General features: G+C 32.1%; 1 protein-coding gene and 1 long non-coding RNA gene across 4 annotated transcripts in view; one reads left to right on the top strand and one right to left on the bottom strand.

The window, feature by feature from the left end:
* Window positions 1-22,170, bottom strand: part of LOC148311655 (uncharacterized) — a 53,172-nt gene that overhangs the window by 27,232 nt on the left and 3,770 nt on the right. The gene's annotated exons all lie outside the window — the stretch shown is intronic.
* On the top strand, window positions 1,565-22,074 carry LOC148311656 (protein decapentaplegic-like). Of its 2 annotated transcripts, XM_088256353.1 has the most exons (4): window positions 1,575-1,857; window positions 9,026-9,089; window positions 18,471-18,769; window positions 18,976-22,074. In XM_088256353.1, exons 3-4 carry the CDS (start codon window positions 18,484-18,486, stop codon window positions 19,830-19,832), a joined length of 1,143 nt encoding a protein of 380 aa, XP_088112479.1. In that variant the 5' UTR covers window positions 1,575-1,857; window positions 9,026-9,089; window positions 18,471-18,483; the 3' UTR covers window positions 19,833-22,074. The 2 variants fall into 2 exon arrangements, with proteins under 2 accessions (XP_088112478.1, XP_088112479.1); XM_088256352.1 differs by lacking the exon at window positions 9,026-9,089 and having other exon boundaries at window positions 1,565-1,857.

The raw sequence follows: 22,170 nt of genomic DNA, 5'->3' as shown, positions 1-22,170 counted from the left end.
AATACTGTAAAAATAAATAAATAAGTTGATCCAACTAAAGTATTAAGATAAATTATTGAATTTATAATTATAAAAATACAACTGAATAATATAAATACATTTTTGTGCTCAAAAAAAGTTTCCTTTTTTTATTTAAATTCACTACCATAAAAAAAACATTTTATTTTATGATACCCACCTATCTAATAGAAATACATATAAAAGTAAGTTTAGGAAGGTAAATAAACTGAATGCAGGTGCGTACAAATTCCATATTATTGAAGTAACAAAGTAAGGTACGGGCAATTATCCCTCGGTGGTAGATGCTAACGGTCTATTGTTACATTTCAAGTGCACTTTGAATAAATATTGTTTGTTTACGGCAAGACTGTAATGTGAACCTCCGGTAATTGGAAGGGTCATTAAGTGTTTATACTCCACCCGAGCTCGAACAACTGAAAGGGTCATTAAGTGTTCATACTTTACCCTGAGCTCTACCAACTGAATATCCCCTTGAAATTGAAATTTTGGTTTGGTTTGAAATACGAAATATTTTTATCTATTAACCAACAACTTATTGTAAATCACTTTTAATTTTTTTTATTGGCATTGAACACGAATATAATTTTCTTTGATAAACTTTTTTTTTATTTGAGTCCCTCTTTCTTCATTTTTATAAAATAAAATATAATTAAATACGTATTTCATGCTTTTTTTCTCAATCATTTAGAACTTTAATTTAAATAAAAATATACACATAAGTATGTATTTATAAAAATAGTACACAAAAAAAATCGTCATAATACTCACACAACTGATTTATTCTATTTTTTTTACATCTTCCATGCTTCTGCATTGCATTGATACTGTATTATGTTGATTGTAATAATAAATTCATGAACTTAACATGATCGTTCTACGTTTTTTTAAATAATCTTTTTAGAGGAAAATTATGATTAGGAATGGTTTAATTGTGGTCCAATTGTAGCGTTGCTGCCCATTGTTTATTAGAAATGGCACTTATAAGAAAGTGTTTTTTTTGGGTTTGTGGGTAGGTACTTACATAAGATATAAAATATAAGCTTTTTTGTGCCCATATATTGGTAGAATGTATGTATGTATTTATTTTATTTTTAATACAATTATAATTTGATTAATTATCCTCGACCAATGAAAATATGCATGGTTCAACGGCTGGCTCAATTCCCAAGAAAAATGTTAAATCAGGAAACTAAAAAAAACTATTCAATGGTAAATTAATATTTTCAAAAAATAATTGAAGTAACAAGAATGCGACGCGCCTACATTGTAACCGAATCCTGGGCGTGCGTACATACTTGTACACGAGTAGGCAGTGTAGGGACGCATGCATTCACAAGGAAGGGTAGTACAGCTTTCCCGGCATTGTTCGTCTCCGCGTGGAGGGCGTTCTGTGTCCGCGGGGTTAGGTCCATTTCCAGAGTTAGGCTGTGGTCTATTTCCCTGAAGAAGCACCCTCCTCCGCGGCGCGCCGCGCTCCCATTGGTCGCCGTCCGGGCAGACGGCGCAGGCAGCGCGGCCGCTGCGAGTCCAACAGTTGCCAGTATGTCTGGGCGCTTCTCGCACGACGCACGCTCGCGATCATCCATCGCTTTCAACTCGAAACAAATACATTCCGCTCTGAGCACGATCATTAATACCTTATTGTGAATGTGGCTTCAAGTGACATGTGAGTGCTGGTGCCCACGAAAAAGTGTTATGGTGATGAAAATTCCTAATGGTGGTGACTTATGTTATGAAAACGTATCGCATATTGGAGTTTTCGTGAGATGTTATCATTATTGTTTGTGCGCAGACAATTGAGGACTTTTCTAACGGATGACGAGATTTTCGTTCAAGGTATTTTCAGTTTAATTTAACTTGTAGATCCGGAGCTTTCGCTTCTCCGTCGGACGTCGGTTACAGTTCGGTGCGATGGTGTTTCTCTCTGCTGCATCTCGGCTGCGAGATTGTCTTTCTTCAGTCGAGTGGCTGCCGGTTGCCGCTGCACTATAACTGTCTGACTAAACCAGTTCATAAAATCTACTATTCATAATATCTCTCGTAAAACTATAATTGCGAAATCACTACTCAACATTATGCTCATGTCGAGTTCCGGGTTCAGTTCCCATCGCTTCAATATCACAAATTACTTGTGTCGTCCGTTTTACATACAAGCATATGCTAGGTATTATATTTTATTGAATTTCTCAAATCATTCTCCAAACTACTGTTTAAAACACGTGTGATGTAAAACATAACCATTTTCATAAAATGTAATATGATGGAACACATATAGAAATTGTTTACCAAACCCGAATACCTCAATAAACGTTTATTATTGCTAAAGATACATTGTATGAAAATACGTTTATTTTGATAACAAGGCATATATTGTACATAATTCAATCATCCGCTATCTTAAATTCGAATAACTTTATCAACAATTAAAGAGGCATTAGATCGATTTCTTATATTTTACCAGAAACCACTCTTACTACCTCGAGATCGATTATAGAAAATGGGAGCTTTAAAAATAATCATTTGCAACTAATTAAACAATTTAATTTGCTTGCGGTTAATTAATCAATGCTTGAAAACATTCTACAGTAGACCGAGGCTATTCGGGTCGCAGGGCAAATAAGATCTTGAAATATTTTAAAATAAAGTGAATATTTTGTAATAAATAATTATTATAGATAACTTGATACTCGTTTTACTTTAAAATAAGTAACACGAATGTAACTTGGTCGATGAAATTTTCGGTAGATGTTATATTTTAATGGTTTATAGAAAAAAATGTGAAGCTACATATTTTTTCTGATATGATAATTAATGTTATTATACCAATTAAATATTAATTTCAAGGTAGAACTCCGTAATTTTAATGAAAAATATATGAATTTGCAACTTATAAACTATATCTAATGCAAACCACCAGTACAGACTTTTTTTATTTAAATGATATCAGCGCTTTTTTTGTGTGCAATTAATTCATCATAATATTTTTTATGAACGTATGGTCGCAATGGTTTTGAAACAATGATTTTATTTTTGTAATTAATTGTTTTGTTTTGGATTTAATATGTTATCTGAATAACCCCCTTCGTGTGCTCTAATTTGGCCTGGGTTGATGAGAGGAATCAGATGTTGGCGTTATTTCCTTCTAAAAATTTCGATAAACGCGTAAAATAACGACAAATTCGATGGATTTCTTTATAAAATGATCCAAAATTATAAACCAAGCCATTATGGTGTACAAATGTATGACGAATTATAAAAGAAAATCCGAATCACCTCAGTTTACTATAAATTATTGGAAACAAAAAAATCATGTTTACAACATTTCTTGATTTAAATTTATACTGGATTGTGGATATGTATGAACATATAAATATAGAATGCATATTGCTACATAGTGATATAGAATGTAATTATAAATTTCTTATCAGTTTTAACGCGGATAGTATGTCCCCAAGTAAGAAAGTATAAAACTGATTTTAAATTGAAATATACTTATTACATAAAAAAATATATATTCGTGGCAATTTCAAGTTTTTCGTTGAAAAATAAATTGTGAAAATTACCGGTACATTCAAGAGATGATAGAATGAAATCTAAAAACTAGTTCTACATATTTTTTTGTTTGTTTTTTTTGGCAAAGCACGCGTACTCGATTGATAATTGCATGTTATGGAAGTAGTTATATATTATGATATTTTAATGTCTTCCTTTTGTAATAAAACAGTTTCCCGCACTTTGACTTAGAAATGGCAATTACAGTGACCGCTATCATTGTGCTTTTAATAAATAAACTGATAACAATGTGTAATGGCTTCCCCTTCATGTAGCCGCAGCCGTCTTGCAGATGTCTTGTCATGTCTTGTCTCACTATCTTGTGAAACTTTTGCTTGTGTAATAGTTTCACTTAAGTAGGTACTTTATACATACAATACTCATCTTTGAACGAATATTGTAAATGAATGATACTATTCAATAATTAACTATTGATTTCTATTTGAGGTTATTATTTGTGGTACGTGCTACATGACACAAACCATGTTTTCAGATTTCAGCGCTAGCAAACAATCGTCTTCATCATTCGCAGCATTGCTTAATAGATTTAAAGTATTTTTTAGTGGTTCACTACTGCTTAATAGATTGACGATAATTAACCGATTGTATTAGATTTTTCTACATAGCAATAAAAAGGAATATTTATCATCGATATACGTTTTTCTTTTCTAGTGCAAGTTTGACGTATGGATATACTTGTTAAATTAACGAATTAAGTCGGTGTAAATTATTTTAAAATTATTTTTTAAAAATGAAAGTTATAACGTAGAACCTGAGGATTAACCGGATTATCAATTTGATCTTTAAAAAATTAATACCCATTTTAGGTAAAAAAAATAGAACATTTGTCTAACCCTTTATATATATAAAACCCTTATCCGCACTGACTGACTGTCCAGTCTGATGATGTCGGTAACGACGAAACCCGGTCGCTGGTCAAATTAAAATAAAGTGGAAAAGCTAAAAATATTGGTTTTAATCTAATAATATATTAAAAATGCAATTCCATCACGAAGTGTCAGTGGATAACATAAATGTATTTTTATTTATTAATTAACGGTTTTACATCAAATTCTAAACTAGTATTATACATTTAAATAATAATAAAACCCTTATCCGCACCCCAATGGTGCATAGGGCACTGCTTCATATAAACACAGTGTTAACTTGATCGTTAACACATGAAGGAAAGGTGATCAGCCCTCCGCTTCAGGTACCAGTCCATGGTAATTTTGAATAAATATTACAGTGAAAAAATCACTAATATTTATTTTACCCCCCTTGGGAATCGAACCCGGGACCTCCAGAACGGTAGCCGAGCGTGCTGACCATTACACTACGGAGGCGGACAAACCTAACCTAACCCTTTAAAAAACTTTTTTTGATATTTAAAGCAATAAATAAATCTATAATTCTAATTAAATAATATTTTCACGACCTTTTTACACAATTAAAACAAAATAAAAGTACTTAAAGGTAACATTGCTTGTCAAAAAATGAACTTCAAGTCAAATCAAATTAATTTTTGATTATGCATACAAATAATCTCGACGCGTTTTTAATGCATTATTTAAATTTCGGTAAATTGAGACGTTGAATACATCAGTCAAATTCCTCTTTATATTTTTTATACACATATATTTTGGAAAAGCGAAAAAAGGTCAGATGCTATGTATATGAAAGTGAAAGATGTGAGAACTGTACACAAAGACAATATATAATATATGGCACATTAAGTATACACAACAAATCGTGTTTATTAGAACTACTTTCTCGTATATTAAATTATTCTGTATTGACTACGCGAATGTGTACATTACATAACCGAGTTTGTTATTACATTCTATAAATAAAATTTAATGATACAACACCTAGCACGTGTTTACATACAAAGATTATCTATTATATTATAATCCAAGTCACCCCGACAATATTCGCATCATGGCTCTACAAGAATAGGCTTAGGGTTGGACATAAGATTGGATAAATTATAATTTTCTTCTTTCGTCCGATTCACACTTAAAGGATATACGGGGCACTGCAAGGAATTGATGCGGTCTCGATTGGTAACATTTATAAAGGCAAGACCGGAATATATTTGTAGACATTCAGATGATATAAGTTAAGCTAAGGGTGCCGGAAAATCCTGCTAGTTTTTTTATAATATTTAATGTTTTAATATGAGGGAGGAAATTTCAGAGCAAAATTATCACTTTACTTTTACAATTTTCACAACTAAATGAACCTCATTAATAGAACTAGTGGATCAGCGTATCTATTTTAATTTTATTTTTAAATACTGATAAGAAACAATAATATACCAAACATCCCATATTATTTCATATTAGAATAAAAGAACTCGTTACATAAGTAACTAAGTTTGATATTCTAACTTATTAGAATTTAAAAAATAAAAATAATTTTTTGCAGTACAATCCAACTATCAAGACAACTCTGGAGGAAATGAGTTACTCGGTTTCCAACTTTTATATTTTAAAAATATATGTGATGTTACCGTTCTTATACGTATCTTTCGTATACACGATACGCGTGTATGCATACATATGCGCTTATTGGTCGGTAACATAGTCAGTATCAAGTGGATACCTAGTAAGCTTTAGTTTACTATGAAGAGAGTTTATTTATTTTATCTTGATTACTTCATTAATATTAAAATTCATGTATGATAATGTGATATAAACTAACTGACTAGTTCCAGCCTCGCTTCAAATACTGGTTCTTTTAATAATATTTTATATATCAGCACTTATTAGAGTTTGTTAACGTTTTATTTAAACTGTTTATTTGTTTTCGGGTTATTACAATAAGTATATTAATCCTCGCTTTGAAATAATTTGGGCGTAGTAAAACCAAATAAGTCGGCTACCAAGTACCGGATTATGACTATTTGGCCTAAAAATAAAACTAATTAAATATCATGGCTTTCTTTTAACACGGGCCATAGTTTTAAAATAGTGGCGTTTTCTGCTCAAATTGTGCACCAAAAAAGTTTTTTTTAGGGCAAAAGGTTATTTTTGATGATCAATCATTGATTTTATGATTCTAAAAAATGCCTGCATTATGTATGTACTTACTTAGTGCCTACTGTCCAAATGTTAATTTTTAATGAACCAAAGTTTAATTTTCATAATAATAATCACAAATCACATCACATAATAATCATAATCATAAGGTTATAATATTGAAAAGCTACATAAATAAAGTAAGGAAAAAGCTGTAGGGTAAAAGTTTGGCTTAAACTGGTGTGACAGTTGGTTGACTATAATTTTTGTCATTATATCAACTAATCGCTAAGTACTAACCAAATACATATTACGAAATGCATGTTTCTTGAAATATACTGTTCTAACTTATGGACGTTCATACACTTATACTATATTTGATTACGTATTAACGGAGAACAAAAAACTGTGTAATATGAACCAAAATAAAGAAAATACTTGGGTACTATTTTATATACTCGTATGTATAATGAATTGTCATACGTATATAAAATAGTACCTTGGTATTTTTGTATCACATTTTTTTTTAATGAAAGGAAGAGGGCAACCTTTTGAAAAAATCTATTTGTAGCACGAGGATCTATTTTCATACATTTCGGTTACCTCACCACCATATAATCGAACCTTTTGTTAAAATTTAAATATGTTTTAATATAAAAATAGAAACCATAATATTAATAATCTCAATACCATTTTCACCAAAACGAAAACAATGTTTTTGGTGAAATAGAGCGGTAAATTAACGGTAATAAGTTTTTTTTTAAATATTTTAAACTATATATTTCTATCTGTGGATTTATTATAGTTTGTTAATTTCATATGACCAATGTACTATAAGTATATCGTTGAAAACCGATAATTAACCGTTTAATTTCTGTTTTGATTGGGTAGGCACTCTACGCTTTACGTTTATTAATAACTTTTCTTAGAATTTTGTTGATTTTGTACACACAGGCGAAGTGATTGGTTTCTTACTGATCGAATAGTTTGTAAATTATATTTTTTCTTCATCCATTACTATTGATTTTTCAATAATATAATACATATAAGTCTTCCTATACCTTAGTAAGAAATGTTCGTAAATACACATGTGTATTTTTGCGTTGTTCTATCAATAGCGTTTTTAATCATATGTTTTAGTCAATTTCTAGAATTTCAAAATTTAGACGTATTACTGTTTCAAAATATGTATTTTTCACTGTAGAAAACTGTTTCAAATCTTGATCTCTTCAAATTAACATTTTTTGTTGGTATTTTGATATTCGCGTGTGTAATATTAATTTAAAACATGACGATAAATATTTTAAAAAAAAACTCACTTCAAAATTCGACCCCCTCCTATGAGGTTTTTTCAGAATTAAAAATGAAAATGTACATTTGTATTTCATCTAAACATTAACCCACGCGGATGTTTACAAATATTTTGGGAACGTTTGACCCCGCCTTACAATTGATTCATAATACTATGTTCTCATTTGCACCTAAAGTATTCATTTTACTATAATGATTATATTATGTATATGCTTATTTGCGGTAAATAACAGACCATGCGCATTTAGAGAATACCGACATGCTTTTTTACTCTAGTTTTTTCACACATAGCTCCAGGCAGTGTCGGTAGAATGTTTTCATTATTCTTGCTGGCGCCAGGTTTTTATGTAGAGATCCATTTAGTTTACAATGTCACAGAGAGAGAAAACCATAAACCCCCAGTGTGACAGTGGGACCGCCATAAAATGGCTAAAGAAACATACCGACTTAATATCTTTACCTGACAACAATTATTTTTACACTTAACAGGTGAATTGTGAATGGATTTGTATTTACACCGGAAAATATTTCATAACTCATATCATTAAGAGCTATATTTTCAAATACAAATTTGTAAACGAGTAAACAGGAAAGAAATGGATTAATGTTTTCCATATTAAATTAAATCTACCTGGGTGTTTTCGAAATTATTATATAACATTACAAGGGGGGTCAAGTCATGGGTAGTCTAAAACCAGATTTTCGGAACACCCGACAGTTTAGCGTTAGCCGCATTCTTGAATTGTGTATATTTTTAAAACTTAAACTCAACATGGTTATAACCATACCTGCAGGAAATTTAATTGTCAACAACCTTATTTATTTTTGTTTGGTTCGACTTAACTCCAGAAAAAGGAAGTGAAATTAAATTTTTAAATTATCCAGATAATTCACTCACGCAACAGGGTTGGAAACCCGAAAACTAATGGCCGCCCCCTATACAATCACTGAAAAAAACTTGATTTTGATGGTACATAGTGTCTAATGTGCTTTGCAAGCAAGAGTCGCGAGCAGTGCATAGCGCATCCGATGCATATAGAAAACAACATGTGAAGAGTGATTGGTGAACAGAAGAGTCATTATTATTATGCATTATCTCATATATTTATATGTCACAGGTCAGGACCCGGTCGATAAGTCTGTATGAATGATGAAGTTTAACTAAGTGGATTCATGAACTTGGTACGTGGAAATTCCTTTACTCTAAAAACTATTTAATAATCCCATGTTAATAATTATTTACAGATTAGATATAGATAAACGATATCCATAATTTTACAATTTGGAAAAAAAGTGTTTAACAATGGTATTAGGAGAATTGCGGATGCAATGTTAATAGAGTAAACTTGTCTTAAATGAAACCTACATGTTAATCAGAGAAAAAAAGCGATTCTGATGATCTGTTTGGTTTTTGGAAAACATTCAATTCACAATAATATTGCGATTCTTAAAACCGCTTAAAACCGCTTAAAACCAATGTTAGGAAAGTTATATGTTCCATTCGTGTGGAAAAAAATGTGAAAGTTTCGGGACAGGAAAAGCTTTCATAGTTATACCTAGTACGTTGTACGGCGTTCTTTTTCCATTTGAAGTGATGGTTTACGTTACTTAAGTTTGTTGTTGCAGCTTGGATGTTGTATATTTGATTCGCGCAAAACAGCGCGCCGCAGAGGAGAGGCGGAGAATGATCTTCGAGCGCCGAGAAACGGAGAGCTGGCGCTTTAGAATGTGTTTTCTTTTTACATTTCATCTACACGTGCTCTCGGCTAGAGTTATCGCGATGGCCGCGAAACGAGCTGAACTACCAACCTGTAATGATTCATAATGCGAGAGAAAGACAGAGTTACCGATATAATGTAACGAATCGTAACGCGAGTGAAAGAGACTAGAAACAGGTGTCGGGAGGTGCTGCCAAGGCCAGGTCAAGGAGAGTAGTATTTAGTGGAGCAGCCAAATATTGACTGCCGCCGATCTACGTATAATGCTACAGTCCGATTTACTGTACTCTGCACACTGCGAGTATGCTGCGTACTGCCTACTTGCCATTCGGCGCTCAATACTCGATACACTACTCACTACTCACTCGATAACCGGGAATTCCCGTTCCAGTTTCCTGAAACATTACCTCCTCTACTCTCCAATAGAACGACAGAATTATCAACATTTCGTCAACGTTTATGAATTATAACTATCGTTATTCATTAATTAATAAAAATATATTTACAGTATATAAAAAAAAAATACCAAAGTAATCAAGCTTTTCTAATATAAAAAATATTTACCATTTTAGCAAAAATATTAAAAACGATGTTTTTTTAAAATATTAATTTAAAGCAAGCATTCTGTCACAAAAAATAAATAGTGTTAAAAAAAGACAACATCAAACTTATTTGAAAAATAAAAATCAATGAAAAGAAAATATTTGGGATAAATGAAATAAAAACATCTATGATTAATTTACGCTATACCACAATTTAATTCTTATTTTTCAATACAGCCATTTAGATTGTTTAAAAATAGAAGTTAAATAAAATAATACAAATATGTACATGTATTAACGATATTGTTTTGATTTCCATATGTTGAGGTTATCATTATTCGTTAGAACTATTTATTACATAATATTTCGAATTTTTCGCAAATCTTTCTAATTCTCCGAAAATTTTTATTTCATGTTTGGATTTTTCGTAAATGTTTATAAATAATTTATTTAAAACATTGTAAGCATTGATAAGAGTGTAAATAGAGTTCAAGCACGTGTCAATAATTTTACGATAGTAAAGTAATATCGGGGGCCTCGAAAATTCACGATACATTTTTATCTTAATTACATGTTAATCTTCTGAACATATAAACATTATGTGTATAAAGATAGTTTAATTATTTTAAAACATTTAAAAATAAGCATTGCTTACTTCGACTCCTAATGTATGTAGACGGTCAATCGAATTATCTACAATAATTTCTAACCGTAAGCTTTTGTTACTTGCATTTTATTTTTAAATACCATAGTAAGGAAATTAAGATATAAATATTCTCAATATTATTTCTACATATTTAAAGCATTTACTTTGTGGTTAGTCATTTTTACTTTTATTTTTTGTTCAAAAATGTTAGCAATATTAGTATATAACCACTCACCGAGATGTTTATGTCTACCGGTTTCGAGATATACCCGTCTCTTTATCAGGAAAATCACTACCACAGCATGCAAACATTACTACCCGTCACTACCATAGCACTATTTACACACTTAAAACTACACAAAATGTTTAACACATGTTGACTTAAATCGCATGTGTTGAACATTTTGTGTAATTTTAAGTGTGTCAATAGTGCCATGGTAGTGACGAGTAGTATTTTTTGCATGCTGTGGTAGAGATTGTCCTGATGAAGAAACGGGTACGTCTTGAAACCGGTAGACATAAATATCTCGGTGAGTGGTTATACTCGTATACTAATTTTACTAATATTTTTATACAAAAATATAAAAGTAAGATATAAATTTTTGGCACAAAAAATATTTTTTTTTCAATATACAAATGGTAAAGATGACAAAATATAATAATTCACAACTGATGCCTTTTTTCTTTATAGATTTATCTTACTGTATAATATGTTCAAATACATCATTCATTTCAGGATGTTGTATTCTAAGTAAATAATCCATTAATAATAAAATTATATTTACGATATTTTTAAAATTATATGCATCTTTTCTCGTATCGTTTCCACCAATTTAATAAACCGAACAAAAATTCACGTTTAAAAAAAAAAAGTTTTCTTATAGATAAAAAGAATAAACAAATTCTAAATAGAGGCACCCTTGATTAGTTGTGTATTATGTATTTTACATAAATAAATACTAACGCTAAATTTCGATGGAGAACCATTTAATAAGATGCCAATATAATATGTAGGTCTACCATAGATAAATTATTATTAATATTCAATACGATATGAATAAGCAATGTACTTACCCATTTATGGGACAACCTGTGGCTCTATGTAAATGAGAGACAGTAATTGCTGTAAATAAGTTCCAAATATAATTTTAATTTAAGCAAATGATATTCAGTGTTTACTCAGTCACTTCAATGTGAACTATAAATCTTTAGTTAAAGACGTAGACCGTAAATCAAGAGACACATTACTTCATTGATTTATTCACGTTGCATACCCAAACTGGTATTTAATTATTTTTAAATAATTCAATAAGAGTTTTAGTGATATTAAAGTATTGTTTTTTTTACACATACGGAGTGTTTTATTTTGTTTTAGAGACTTGCATGTACTTCACTAAAGTTTTAAGATTCTACCATAAATTGCATTCTCAGTTCGGAGTTAAATGACAGAGTACCGTAATAATATTCTAGTTTATAATTTTCACTTTAAAAAAAATAACCCTTGCGAATTCTACATGTTTATTAAAAAATAAACTATGTATAAACTAGCACCATAAAAAAAAATCTTTGTCTTAGTACGTGCTCCGATATGATTATTTTTACTGACACCGATTTATAATTAAATGGAAAATGACTCAATTGTTACTAACTTCCCAGTTGAGAATATGGTTGAGTAGTGTTAATAAAAATCTGCTTCACAGTAGAGTCTCCAAAACTAGGCTTAATGAGGACCGAAGGATGGCAAGTTTGTGAAAATGCTGGGTTATCGGGATGTGGTTAAAAAATAATAGGTACGAGTCTTTCCTCAGAAAATACAAAACTCTACTTGTACGTAATGTTTGTTTGAGAATTTAGCAGAGAATAAGTTGCCCAAATACACTTACAAAAAAGTACATACTTCATTTACTACATTTTACTTATTATTAGACTTTACTACATGAAAATACCAACAAGAAAATACCTACATGAAAATACCTATATGAATACTACAGGATGTGGCCGAGTTATCGAGTGTCGAGATTTCGAGACTACTGTATTAGTTTAAGAGGAAAAAATTAACCCAGGTATCCATTAGAAATCGTTGTCGAGAAAGGGTTTCTGACTTATTTGTTGGATTTGTGAATACTTTTAATTTAATTTAACTTTTTTAAAAGTAAAAATAAAATATAAGGGTTGGATCGTTGATCAATGTTTAAATTGTCAGACTCCGCGGAGTGGTAAACATGCATAAGCTTACCCACGCCATCCATTTCAAGACGGCTCAAATAAATATAAGGGATTTATTTCACTCCAATATCGATTTACCTGAAGCGCAACTGGTCACATTTTCATCGCGTTATTTGTTTCATCAAATTTTAATTGACTTTAAGAGGGAAAAGATTTGTAATATTGGTAAATTTATACAAAGCTTACACTGAATAAATTTGTATATATTTTTGCACGCTTCTATGTTTTCTTAATATCGCGTCCGGGTTGGTTTGGCTTGAGGAAAAATATTATATAATAATTTACTAATCTATAAGTAAATGGCTCTATAAATAATGAAACGTGGTAATATTTTCATGTCCTCTACTTATCACTTGACCTTCTTTAGAATCGCGTACTAAAACCGGGTTCAGATTAAACGATTTCTACAAAACTAATGTCGAAAGAAAATCCATTTTCTTTTTTTAATATTCAATGATTAGCTTGCTAACAAGAATTTAACGGTTTCAAAAGAACAAGAATTGATGTAAATATTAATATTTTTTAGTTTCTAGAGGGTGACAAACAAAGTTAAAGAATTCAGTTAAAACTATTAGTTATTAACGGAAAATTATCTAATTTTCACTGATTTTCGTATATATTTCATTTCAATCCTCTTCTGTATGGTGATAATTTGAAATTGCAGATGAGACGATTTTATTATTTAATGTTTCCGATTTTTTTAAAAACTGATGGGTTGGGAGAATATTTCGTTTGATTCCAATACCCTCCAAGGATTACTCTACGTAGAGTTATAATATATCTGTTAATATTATTTCCCTACGAAATCGCGATAAAATAATAATGTCATTAGTTACAATGTTCGCCAATAGCAGCGGCCTATACACGGCTAGATTTCCCCCACTTGGAATTACGGTTGGTTGAAATGTTGCCTCACATTCCTCCGCGTTTCAAAACATATTGGTTATGAAAATAATCGTTTTTTTGTGGCGGGTAAAAACGGACAGTTTCTGAAGATGTAATTAGACTGAATTCCACATCAAATAATAATAAATACCTCCGAGTTTCAACACGAGAGCTCGTATGTGTATTCAATTTATCTACACGTGTCTCTGTGCTCGTGCTAGGGTCGCCAAACTCAATGTTATTTGCCAAGAGACCTCGTCTCAAATCATTTCTAATAGAACAGCGACTTAAACAAGACTACGTAATTCTATATTTAGAGTTGTTTTCATGATCAATTACTTTATTTTTTTACATTTCAACGTACTCGTAGATGAAAAAAAATACGGAAGTCCGGGCATTTACGGGGCTTACGACCGTCAAAGGCTAGTTTAAGTGATCACACGTGTAAAAAATATTAAAAATGTTATTTTTGAAATGTCAAAAAAACTCATATAATTGGAGATAATCCAGATTTGTGAAGAAGTATTTGGACATACTCAAAATGTTGTAAATCAATTACTTCAATTCAATTACATACTTAATAACAATTCGTAAAAAAATTCAATATGCGTGAAGTATAATGTATGAAAATATTAATAAATCTAAAAAGAAAGCTAAGTATTGCATTATAAAATGGCTACGTTGATAAAATATTAAACTTTTTATTTTTTAAAATTTAAGCTTTATCGGATAAAGCTTTTATAATGTAGCATTTCCACAAACAAATAAATGTTTTTTGCTTCTTAATGTTTGTTTTGTAGTTGCATTAATGTCATAAAGTTGAGCTTTAGAGACAATTACATTTTATAATTAAGGGTAAGGTAGATTTGTAGCAGGGCTATGAATATTCCATTAATAAAGAAAATATGGTTACCCTGTTTCGAGAAGATTCGGTCCGTTTCCAACACCGGATCGTACATTTTAGTCACTTAGGAAACGGTACTTCGGACTAAAGAATGCTGCCAGTAATTTCACCTCTCGTGTTATGTTATATAAGCGAATGTTGACGCTCGCATGTGTGAACTTACTCGAACAATAATTACTATAGGTATACGGTATAGAGAATATTAATCTCCACTAATTCATGTTCCAGTTAATTCATTAATTGTACAAAAAATTGTACAAAAATCCACATCCATTTGTACACTTTGTACAAAAATCCAAAATCGTTTATTTGGCCTTGTCATTTTACAAATATATTTTTTAATTTTATTAGATTTTACTTACATAATAATTAGAGTTATGTTAAAATTATTCTTTAGAATTCTTTCAAACATTTGAAAAAATTGGTATAAATAATGGGTATATAGTTTTAGTAAAAAATATACAAGAATCTTCTTAAATAATTACCATACATGAAACGTGAAAAAAACAACCAAAACTCTTGAGTTAATAATATATTTTGAATGTGTCACTTTATCCGGAAAAATAGTTTAAAAAAGAATAATACCTTTCCTCTTATTTTTATTGAAAAAAATTTTTACACATTATCATTAGAAATATAATGTACTTGTTTTTTTGCCAAAACAAATTAATATTTGTTTTGGCTCATTGAATAAATCGCAATTTTCATATGTACAATGAAAATCACTTTTATGCGTATAAAATAGAAAATTATTGAAACAAATATTTCATAACTACAATAATACGTATAAATCTTCTTAAAAGATCCAAAAGAAGAAAAAACGAAAGCTCTCATAAAATATATCATAAATGAGAAGTGTTTTAAAAATCCACATTTAAGAAAATATAAGTAAAATGAAAAAAAATATGCAGAGTGTGTGACTTCTGAAATACGATATTCAATGAAACAAACACTTGATATATTATGATATGACACTGACTCCGGTCTAGTAAATCAGATATTGAAAAACAATTTGATTTACTTATTATAAACATACACATTGAGTCGATAAAGTACATCATATTTTGTTATTCCTAAATTAATGAATTTATATTTATTTATTTTAATAAAATATATTTAATATACAAACCGGTGCTGTTTAGCAAATTATGGGATAATATCGTGGCTTCTTATGAAATTCGTGATGAAAATGCAAGATAATATTTTTTTATTATTATTTATATTTTTTTACTTTAAATTTCTTAATACACTATTACTAAAAACGTTGTGTCCAGACCTCTAAAATCTATAATGGATAATACAAGACAAGATTATTAGTGGTGAGCTCTAGGTTTATCTAGAAAATCGTCCGTTTTAGGCGTTTTTTGGTTGACGTTTGCTTTTATTGCGATCATTTGTCGTATTGGATTTTTTTAAATTTTGATCATTAAAAATTAGATGTTTTAAATTACTTTATACCTGTATTACAAACACGCCCTTAGCTTGGTCGTAGTTTGGCAAGAATCCGCTTCCACCGGCACTTTTATTTTCTCGTATCAAATTTAGAACGTATAGAGAATTCTTTTTAAGTGGTGAGTTCATCGCAACGTTGATATTGTCTACCGTCTAAACTTATATAAAAATCCATCGTGATAAATTTTATAAAATATAAGAAGAAAAAAATTACTATGAGACAAAAGAATAATTGATCTTTAGAAGGAAAAAAATAGAACTTTAAATGAAAATTTATTTGAAATTCAGGACCAAACTAAAGATACTTAGTATTAAATATGCCATACACAAAATCTGCGATTTCATTTGTAAAGACCTATTATGAATCTTTAATTTTGTTGGACAAATAAAATCGTGAATAATGGAATAAATTGGAGAATATACAGATAAACTGTTGACATTCAACGGACCGGTTTGAAAGTAAAACCAACAGGTGGAATGTACGCAATAAATTCTTGTCCTATTTAGTATTTACATATTTTATATGTATTTTATACAGCTAATGCGACAAAAGGCCAATAAAACTTTATATTAAGATATAACTATGAAACTACTTAAAATATTTCTCGTGATTCAGGACCTAGAATTTTAATGGCAGAATTATTATTATTACACCATAACTTGCAATTTATAAATATTTAATATATTACGTGGATACTATTTTATTTTTGTTTAAAACCATGACTGTCTATTAAATTAAATACTACAAAGATATTTCTGCGTGTGGAAACTTATGTAAGCAGGTGAATATTGTAATAACAATTTTAAACCTTTTTTCTACTATTATATTAAACGTAACTTTAAAACGATCTTTCACGGAAAGTAAAAAAAAATGGCATCGTTTTTTAAATGAAATAAGATATTTTCTATAAAAAAGAGAGTACAGTGATAAAAGAATGAAGTTATTCTCTTTGCATTCCTTAATTTCCTATGAAGAACTGTATCAATTTTTTGCGACGCCCTATATCCTACATAAAAAAATTCTCAAGTTCGTAACATGGGTAGAAATCTGTAAAAACTTTTGATATTTTTTACAAGAATAGTTATCAAATTACCAATGAATCCGGTCCAAACAAACAAAGTTACCAAATATCTACAAAAATACTCAGTTCAAACGAGAAAATTCTCGTATTATTTATCTCGATTGTTTTAGCAAGTCTAGACTTTGTACTAGACAAAGTAAACAATTTTTAGTTCGTTTAAAATTATTGTACTTCCCTTATGATTCACTTATCAGCAAAAGCAGTAAATAATTACGCAATTTTCTTGGTTTTAAGTTACATAATTTATTTTACATCTCAAAACAGTTTATATAAAAAAATGTAAATAAAACAATTATTGATGTATGATTATACCTATTTTCTAATAAATTATTCTCACGGGTAATATAAGGACATTATATTTTGGAAAAGGAGGTAAAGAAAAAATCTTTATTAAATTTATATTGAGCTTTTCACGTGTTCGACATATTGCATATGTTAAGGAGCAACGATTCATAAGATATGCATACTTACATATTTATCGACAAACGAATACAATTAAACCAACTATCACTCGAAGTCATATGCTATTGCGAAAAAAGAACAAAGCGTTTAAAAAAAATCATATTAAGTAATTATCAATCACGTTTGTGAGTGTAAAACTTATAGGGATATGGACGATATGATTATATAAATTACGCTTTAAATCATGAATCATGTATTGACCGATTAACATTGGTTATAGCTAAATATAGTTTTCAATATTGACTGATTTAGATACGAAAATAATGTTAAGAGTTCCATAGTTTTGAATAAGTTTTTAATTAATTAAGACAGCTCGTCGAAAGATGTACTAGAACAATAAGTATGTTTGTAAGATCGGTATCATACAGTAGTAACAATTATCAGCGCATACACACCTTTTATAAGTGCATTGATGAAAAACAAAAAAATCTGCATATTGGGATTAGTATAATAACTCATATAAGAATGAAATACAAGGAATGTGCTGCGAATGTGTTTAATTGGAAGGCGAGAGGCTCCCGATGAGGCGCTTCCATATACTCACGGTTTTTTTAGTGGCATTGCAACGTACATCGGGTACACGCTAGTAACTCATAAAATGTTGCTATGTAAGAGTTATGCTTATGTGACTATTGTTTGTCCCCAGAGTGGTGAGGAGCATGCAGTGGTGGCGCGCGGCGCTGGCGGCCCTAGCGCTCGCCGCCGCGGCCGGCGCGGGCCCGCCGCCCTCGGGCGCCCCTGGCGCGCCCAGCCTGGCGGGCTTCCTGGAGCGCGCGGCACGCCGCCCGGCGCAGCGCGTGCGCCGCCCGCCCGTGCCCGAGGCCATGCGCGCGCTCTACGCGCAGCTCAGCGCGGCCGAGCCGCAGCTGCCCGCGCCCTTCCTGTCGCCGCGCGGCCCGCTTCACGCGCGCACCGCCAACACTGTCAGGAGCTTCACGCACGAAGGTACGAACACTACGCTACACTATTCAACACCATTTACTATAATCACTCTCAACATACAAAACTCTCAGACAATTTAATTAAAGCAGTAGGTATACACATTTTTGAAAAAGAGAAATCGAAGAGAATCGTTGAATCAAATCCGTATGCGCCTATATAAAGTTGATATATTGAAATGCGTAAACTTATAATTTTATTTTCCTTTCCAGCAAGCGACATCGACAAGAGGTTTAAAGAAGAGCACAGGTTCCGGTTGGCATTCAACGTCACAATCCCTGACGGAGAGTCACTCACGGCGGCCGAAATAGTATTATCTAGAGACAGAGTGAACTTTGCGCCCGGTAGTGATTCGGGACACAGACACAAAGTGCTAGTGTACGATATAGTGAAGCCGGGGGTCAAGGGGCGCCGCTCGCCCGACCTGCGGCTCGCGGACTCAAAGTGGGTAAAACTCGCGCAGTCGGGAGACGTGAGGCTGGACGTCACTTCCGCCGTGGAGCGGTGGCTGTGGAGGCCGCAAGAAAACTTTGGGTTGCTGGTGACCGTGCTCGCCGCGCCGGAAGCGCGCCAGCACCGGCACGTGCGCCTGCGCAGGGCGGCCGGCGAGCGGCGCGGCGCGTGGCGCGCGAGGCAGCCGGCGCTGCTGGCCTACACGGACGACGGCACGGCGCGCCTGCTGCCGCCGCCCGAGCCGGCGCCCTCGCGTAGCGCGCGCGCCGCCCGGCGCGGCCACCGGCGCAAGGACCACCGCGAGACGTGCCAGCGCCGATCTCTTTTCGTGGACTTTGCAGACGTCGGCTGGTCGGACTGGATAGTGGCTCCGAGCGGCTACGACGCCTACTTCTGCCACGGTGATTGCCCGTTTCCGTTGGCGGACCATTTCAACTCCACCAACCACGCGATCGTGCAAACGTTGGTGAACTCGGTGAACCCGGCCGCCGTACCGCGCGCTTGCTGCGTGCCCACGGCACTTTCCTCGATATCGATGCTTTACCTGGATGAAGAGAACAAAGTAGTTCTCAAGAACTACCAGGATATGGCCGTGGTGGGCTGCGGTTGCCGGTGAAATCCGCAAAGCGCTGTGATCTTAAGAAGACTAAGTTATATTTATACTGAACGAGCGGCACCGCGGCGCCGCGGACTGCAGCCGCCGCCGAGCAGCGCGCGGCGTCACGGCGCGACACGCGGCGCGAGGCCTGCCGAGGAAATGAACACGAACGAACGGTGATGGCGTTCCGCGCAGAAATTATTTCGAACGAACCTGATACTCCACATTGATTACGTGTTGTTTTTAAGTTATTTCAGCATGTCTGATGTACCTAAATACTTTAAGGTTACAATCGAGTAGTTGCAGAAATTAATAGCGCGATCAGAAATAAAATTTGCCGACAAACGAAGGTAGAATCGTGTTATTTCTTACTTACCGTCTGAGAGAGAGGTTTCTATCGGCAGTTGATAATGATCTGACAGTTGAATGAAATCAGCGGGAACCTCGCCCGTTAATATAAACCCTTCCTTTCCGGCCGTCCGCGTCGTTCGGATGACATTGGAAAAGAATGTATGTGTTCTTATTTTAAAAGCAATCAACTTCAATATGTATTTTTAATGAATCGTTACCTTCGTTACATCCAGTTGAAAAATTAAATTAGTTATGGCTTTTAACCTCACTTTGAATTTATTAGCGTCGTTAAATCAAAGCCTCCGTTGTATAGCACTTTAAAAAATCAAAAAATGAAATGGATAAAATATTTCACTCCAAGTTTTCGTATTAAAGTACTGATTTAAAAGAAACATGTCATATCATGTATATCTATATATCCCTTGGCGTAGGATCTCCCGATATGAAATATTAATTTTAAAATGCTTCAGGTTTTTATTGTGAACGAGGAGAGAATGCAAATTCAAGCCATATTAACTTAAAAATACATATCTGCCCAATTTATGGGACGAAATTCTGGTAAAGATGTGAACGTTGTACTTGCTCAACATATTTTTTAAATTTAAAGGTGTATTCGTTTAGTTTGTATTAGAAATCGCTTAAAAAATTATTTTTGGAATCGATAGCCAAAAATGTAAAGTCACCTGTTTATTAACTTGTTTTCTTAAAGCTTTTACAAAGTTTCGAATGTGTGCGCCATACAATATTTATAAATAAGCTATGTGATAAAATGTGCATCAGCCTTAATTCCAAATGATTTTATATTGCCATTTTTTTGCTTGACTGTTAATCTATTTACTTAATAATTCATACTTATATACTGAATAATACCTTAATTTCATATTAACTATAATACTATTTATAAAAACGAGAAATTTTATTTGTTTTTTTTACATATTTTTCAAAATATTTGAACGATTTGGAATTATGGCTGATTTAGATTTTAATATTGAAATCCGATGAATCGAAATATAACTTCATAATGTTAATCGCCATAAGAGAATTCCTCAGATGTAACAAGTCTTGAATAAACGTGACATGTATTATAAACACAAAACAAGAAGTTTTAAGTTTTGTGAAGAATGACGTATTTATACAGTTTTAAAAATATATTTTTGATAACTATTGTGATGGCTAAAAGTGTCTTCGATCTCTGTGTGTATTTATGTTCCGAAAAAATTTACCTTTCGATCTGTGCCTCAATTTTATAATAATCGTTTTATATTATGTAAATAATATTTGCTTTATCCATACAGATCATTGAAATACATTAATGTATTTCAATGATCTATATGAAATACATTTTATTTTAACCGGAGTAACGACAAAGTTGTTTCATAGAACATTGTAAAATGAAATAGATTTTTCTCGATTGAATTATATTACAATAATTATTCGTATTTTGCACAATTCCTTGAAAAATTATCTCAAATCTAAATACACACGAGACGTGTTCCTAGAAGTTGGTAAAACCATTGCTTAGTGGTATTTTACAAGTCAGTTCTTCAACTTCTAGGAGTGAGTCTTAACAATGACACTCGATTTGGCTGTTGGATAGATTGCGTCTCGCGGAATATGAAGTATTTATGTGTTAATAATATTCTATAGTCGATGAGCCGATATGTAAAGTAGCCAATTACTATGTTAGTATAAGGACATGTGTAATATATTAGTACCTGGTTGTAAGGATATTTATTTCTTTAATGTTATACTATGTGCATATTGTACAAAATTTTATAAGTCATAGAGTATTGTTTGTCACTGAATTGTAAATAATGTCAAATTCCTAGTGAGTTGTACATATGTTACGCCTGTATATATATATGTATACCCAAATGTACGAAATAAGAATACAAGTGATTTTAAACTATTGCACGCCTTTTATTTTCCATCATTGATTAACAAAAAAAACACAAAGAATCAGACGCAAATGTTCTATAATAATTATTAAAAATTACTTTTTTTA

The sequence above is a fragment of the Brachycentrus maculatus genome, unplaced genomic scaffold (genome assembly GCF_059751285.1).
Source record: "Brachycentrus maculatus isolate JH-2025_06_01 unplaced genomic scaffold, ASM5975128v1 h1tg000060l, whole genome shotgun sequence".
Taxonomy (NCBI): Eukaryota; Metazoa; Arthropoda; class Insecta; order Trichoptera; family Brachycentridae; genus Brachycentrus; species Brachycentrus maculatus.
Note: the sequence above shows the minus strand (reverse complement) of the source record. Positions and strands in the feature narration are given on the sequence as shown.

Bases quoted from the DNA above. Each gene is read 5' to 3' on its own strand.
- LOC148311656 (XM_088256352.1), top strand. From the start codon at position 18,484: ATGCAGTGGTGGCGCGCGGCGCTGGCGGCCCTAGCGCTCGCCGCCGCG. The intron at 18,770-18,975 runs GTACGAACACTA...TTTCCTTTCCAG, and splicing joins CAGGAGCTTCACGCACGAAG to CAAGCGACATCGACAAGAGG.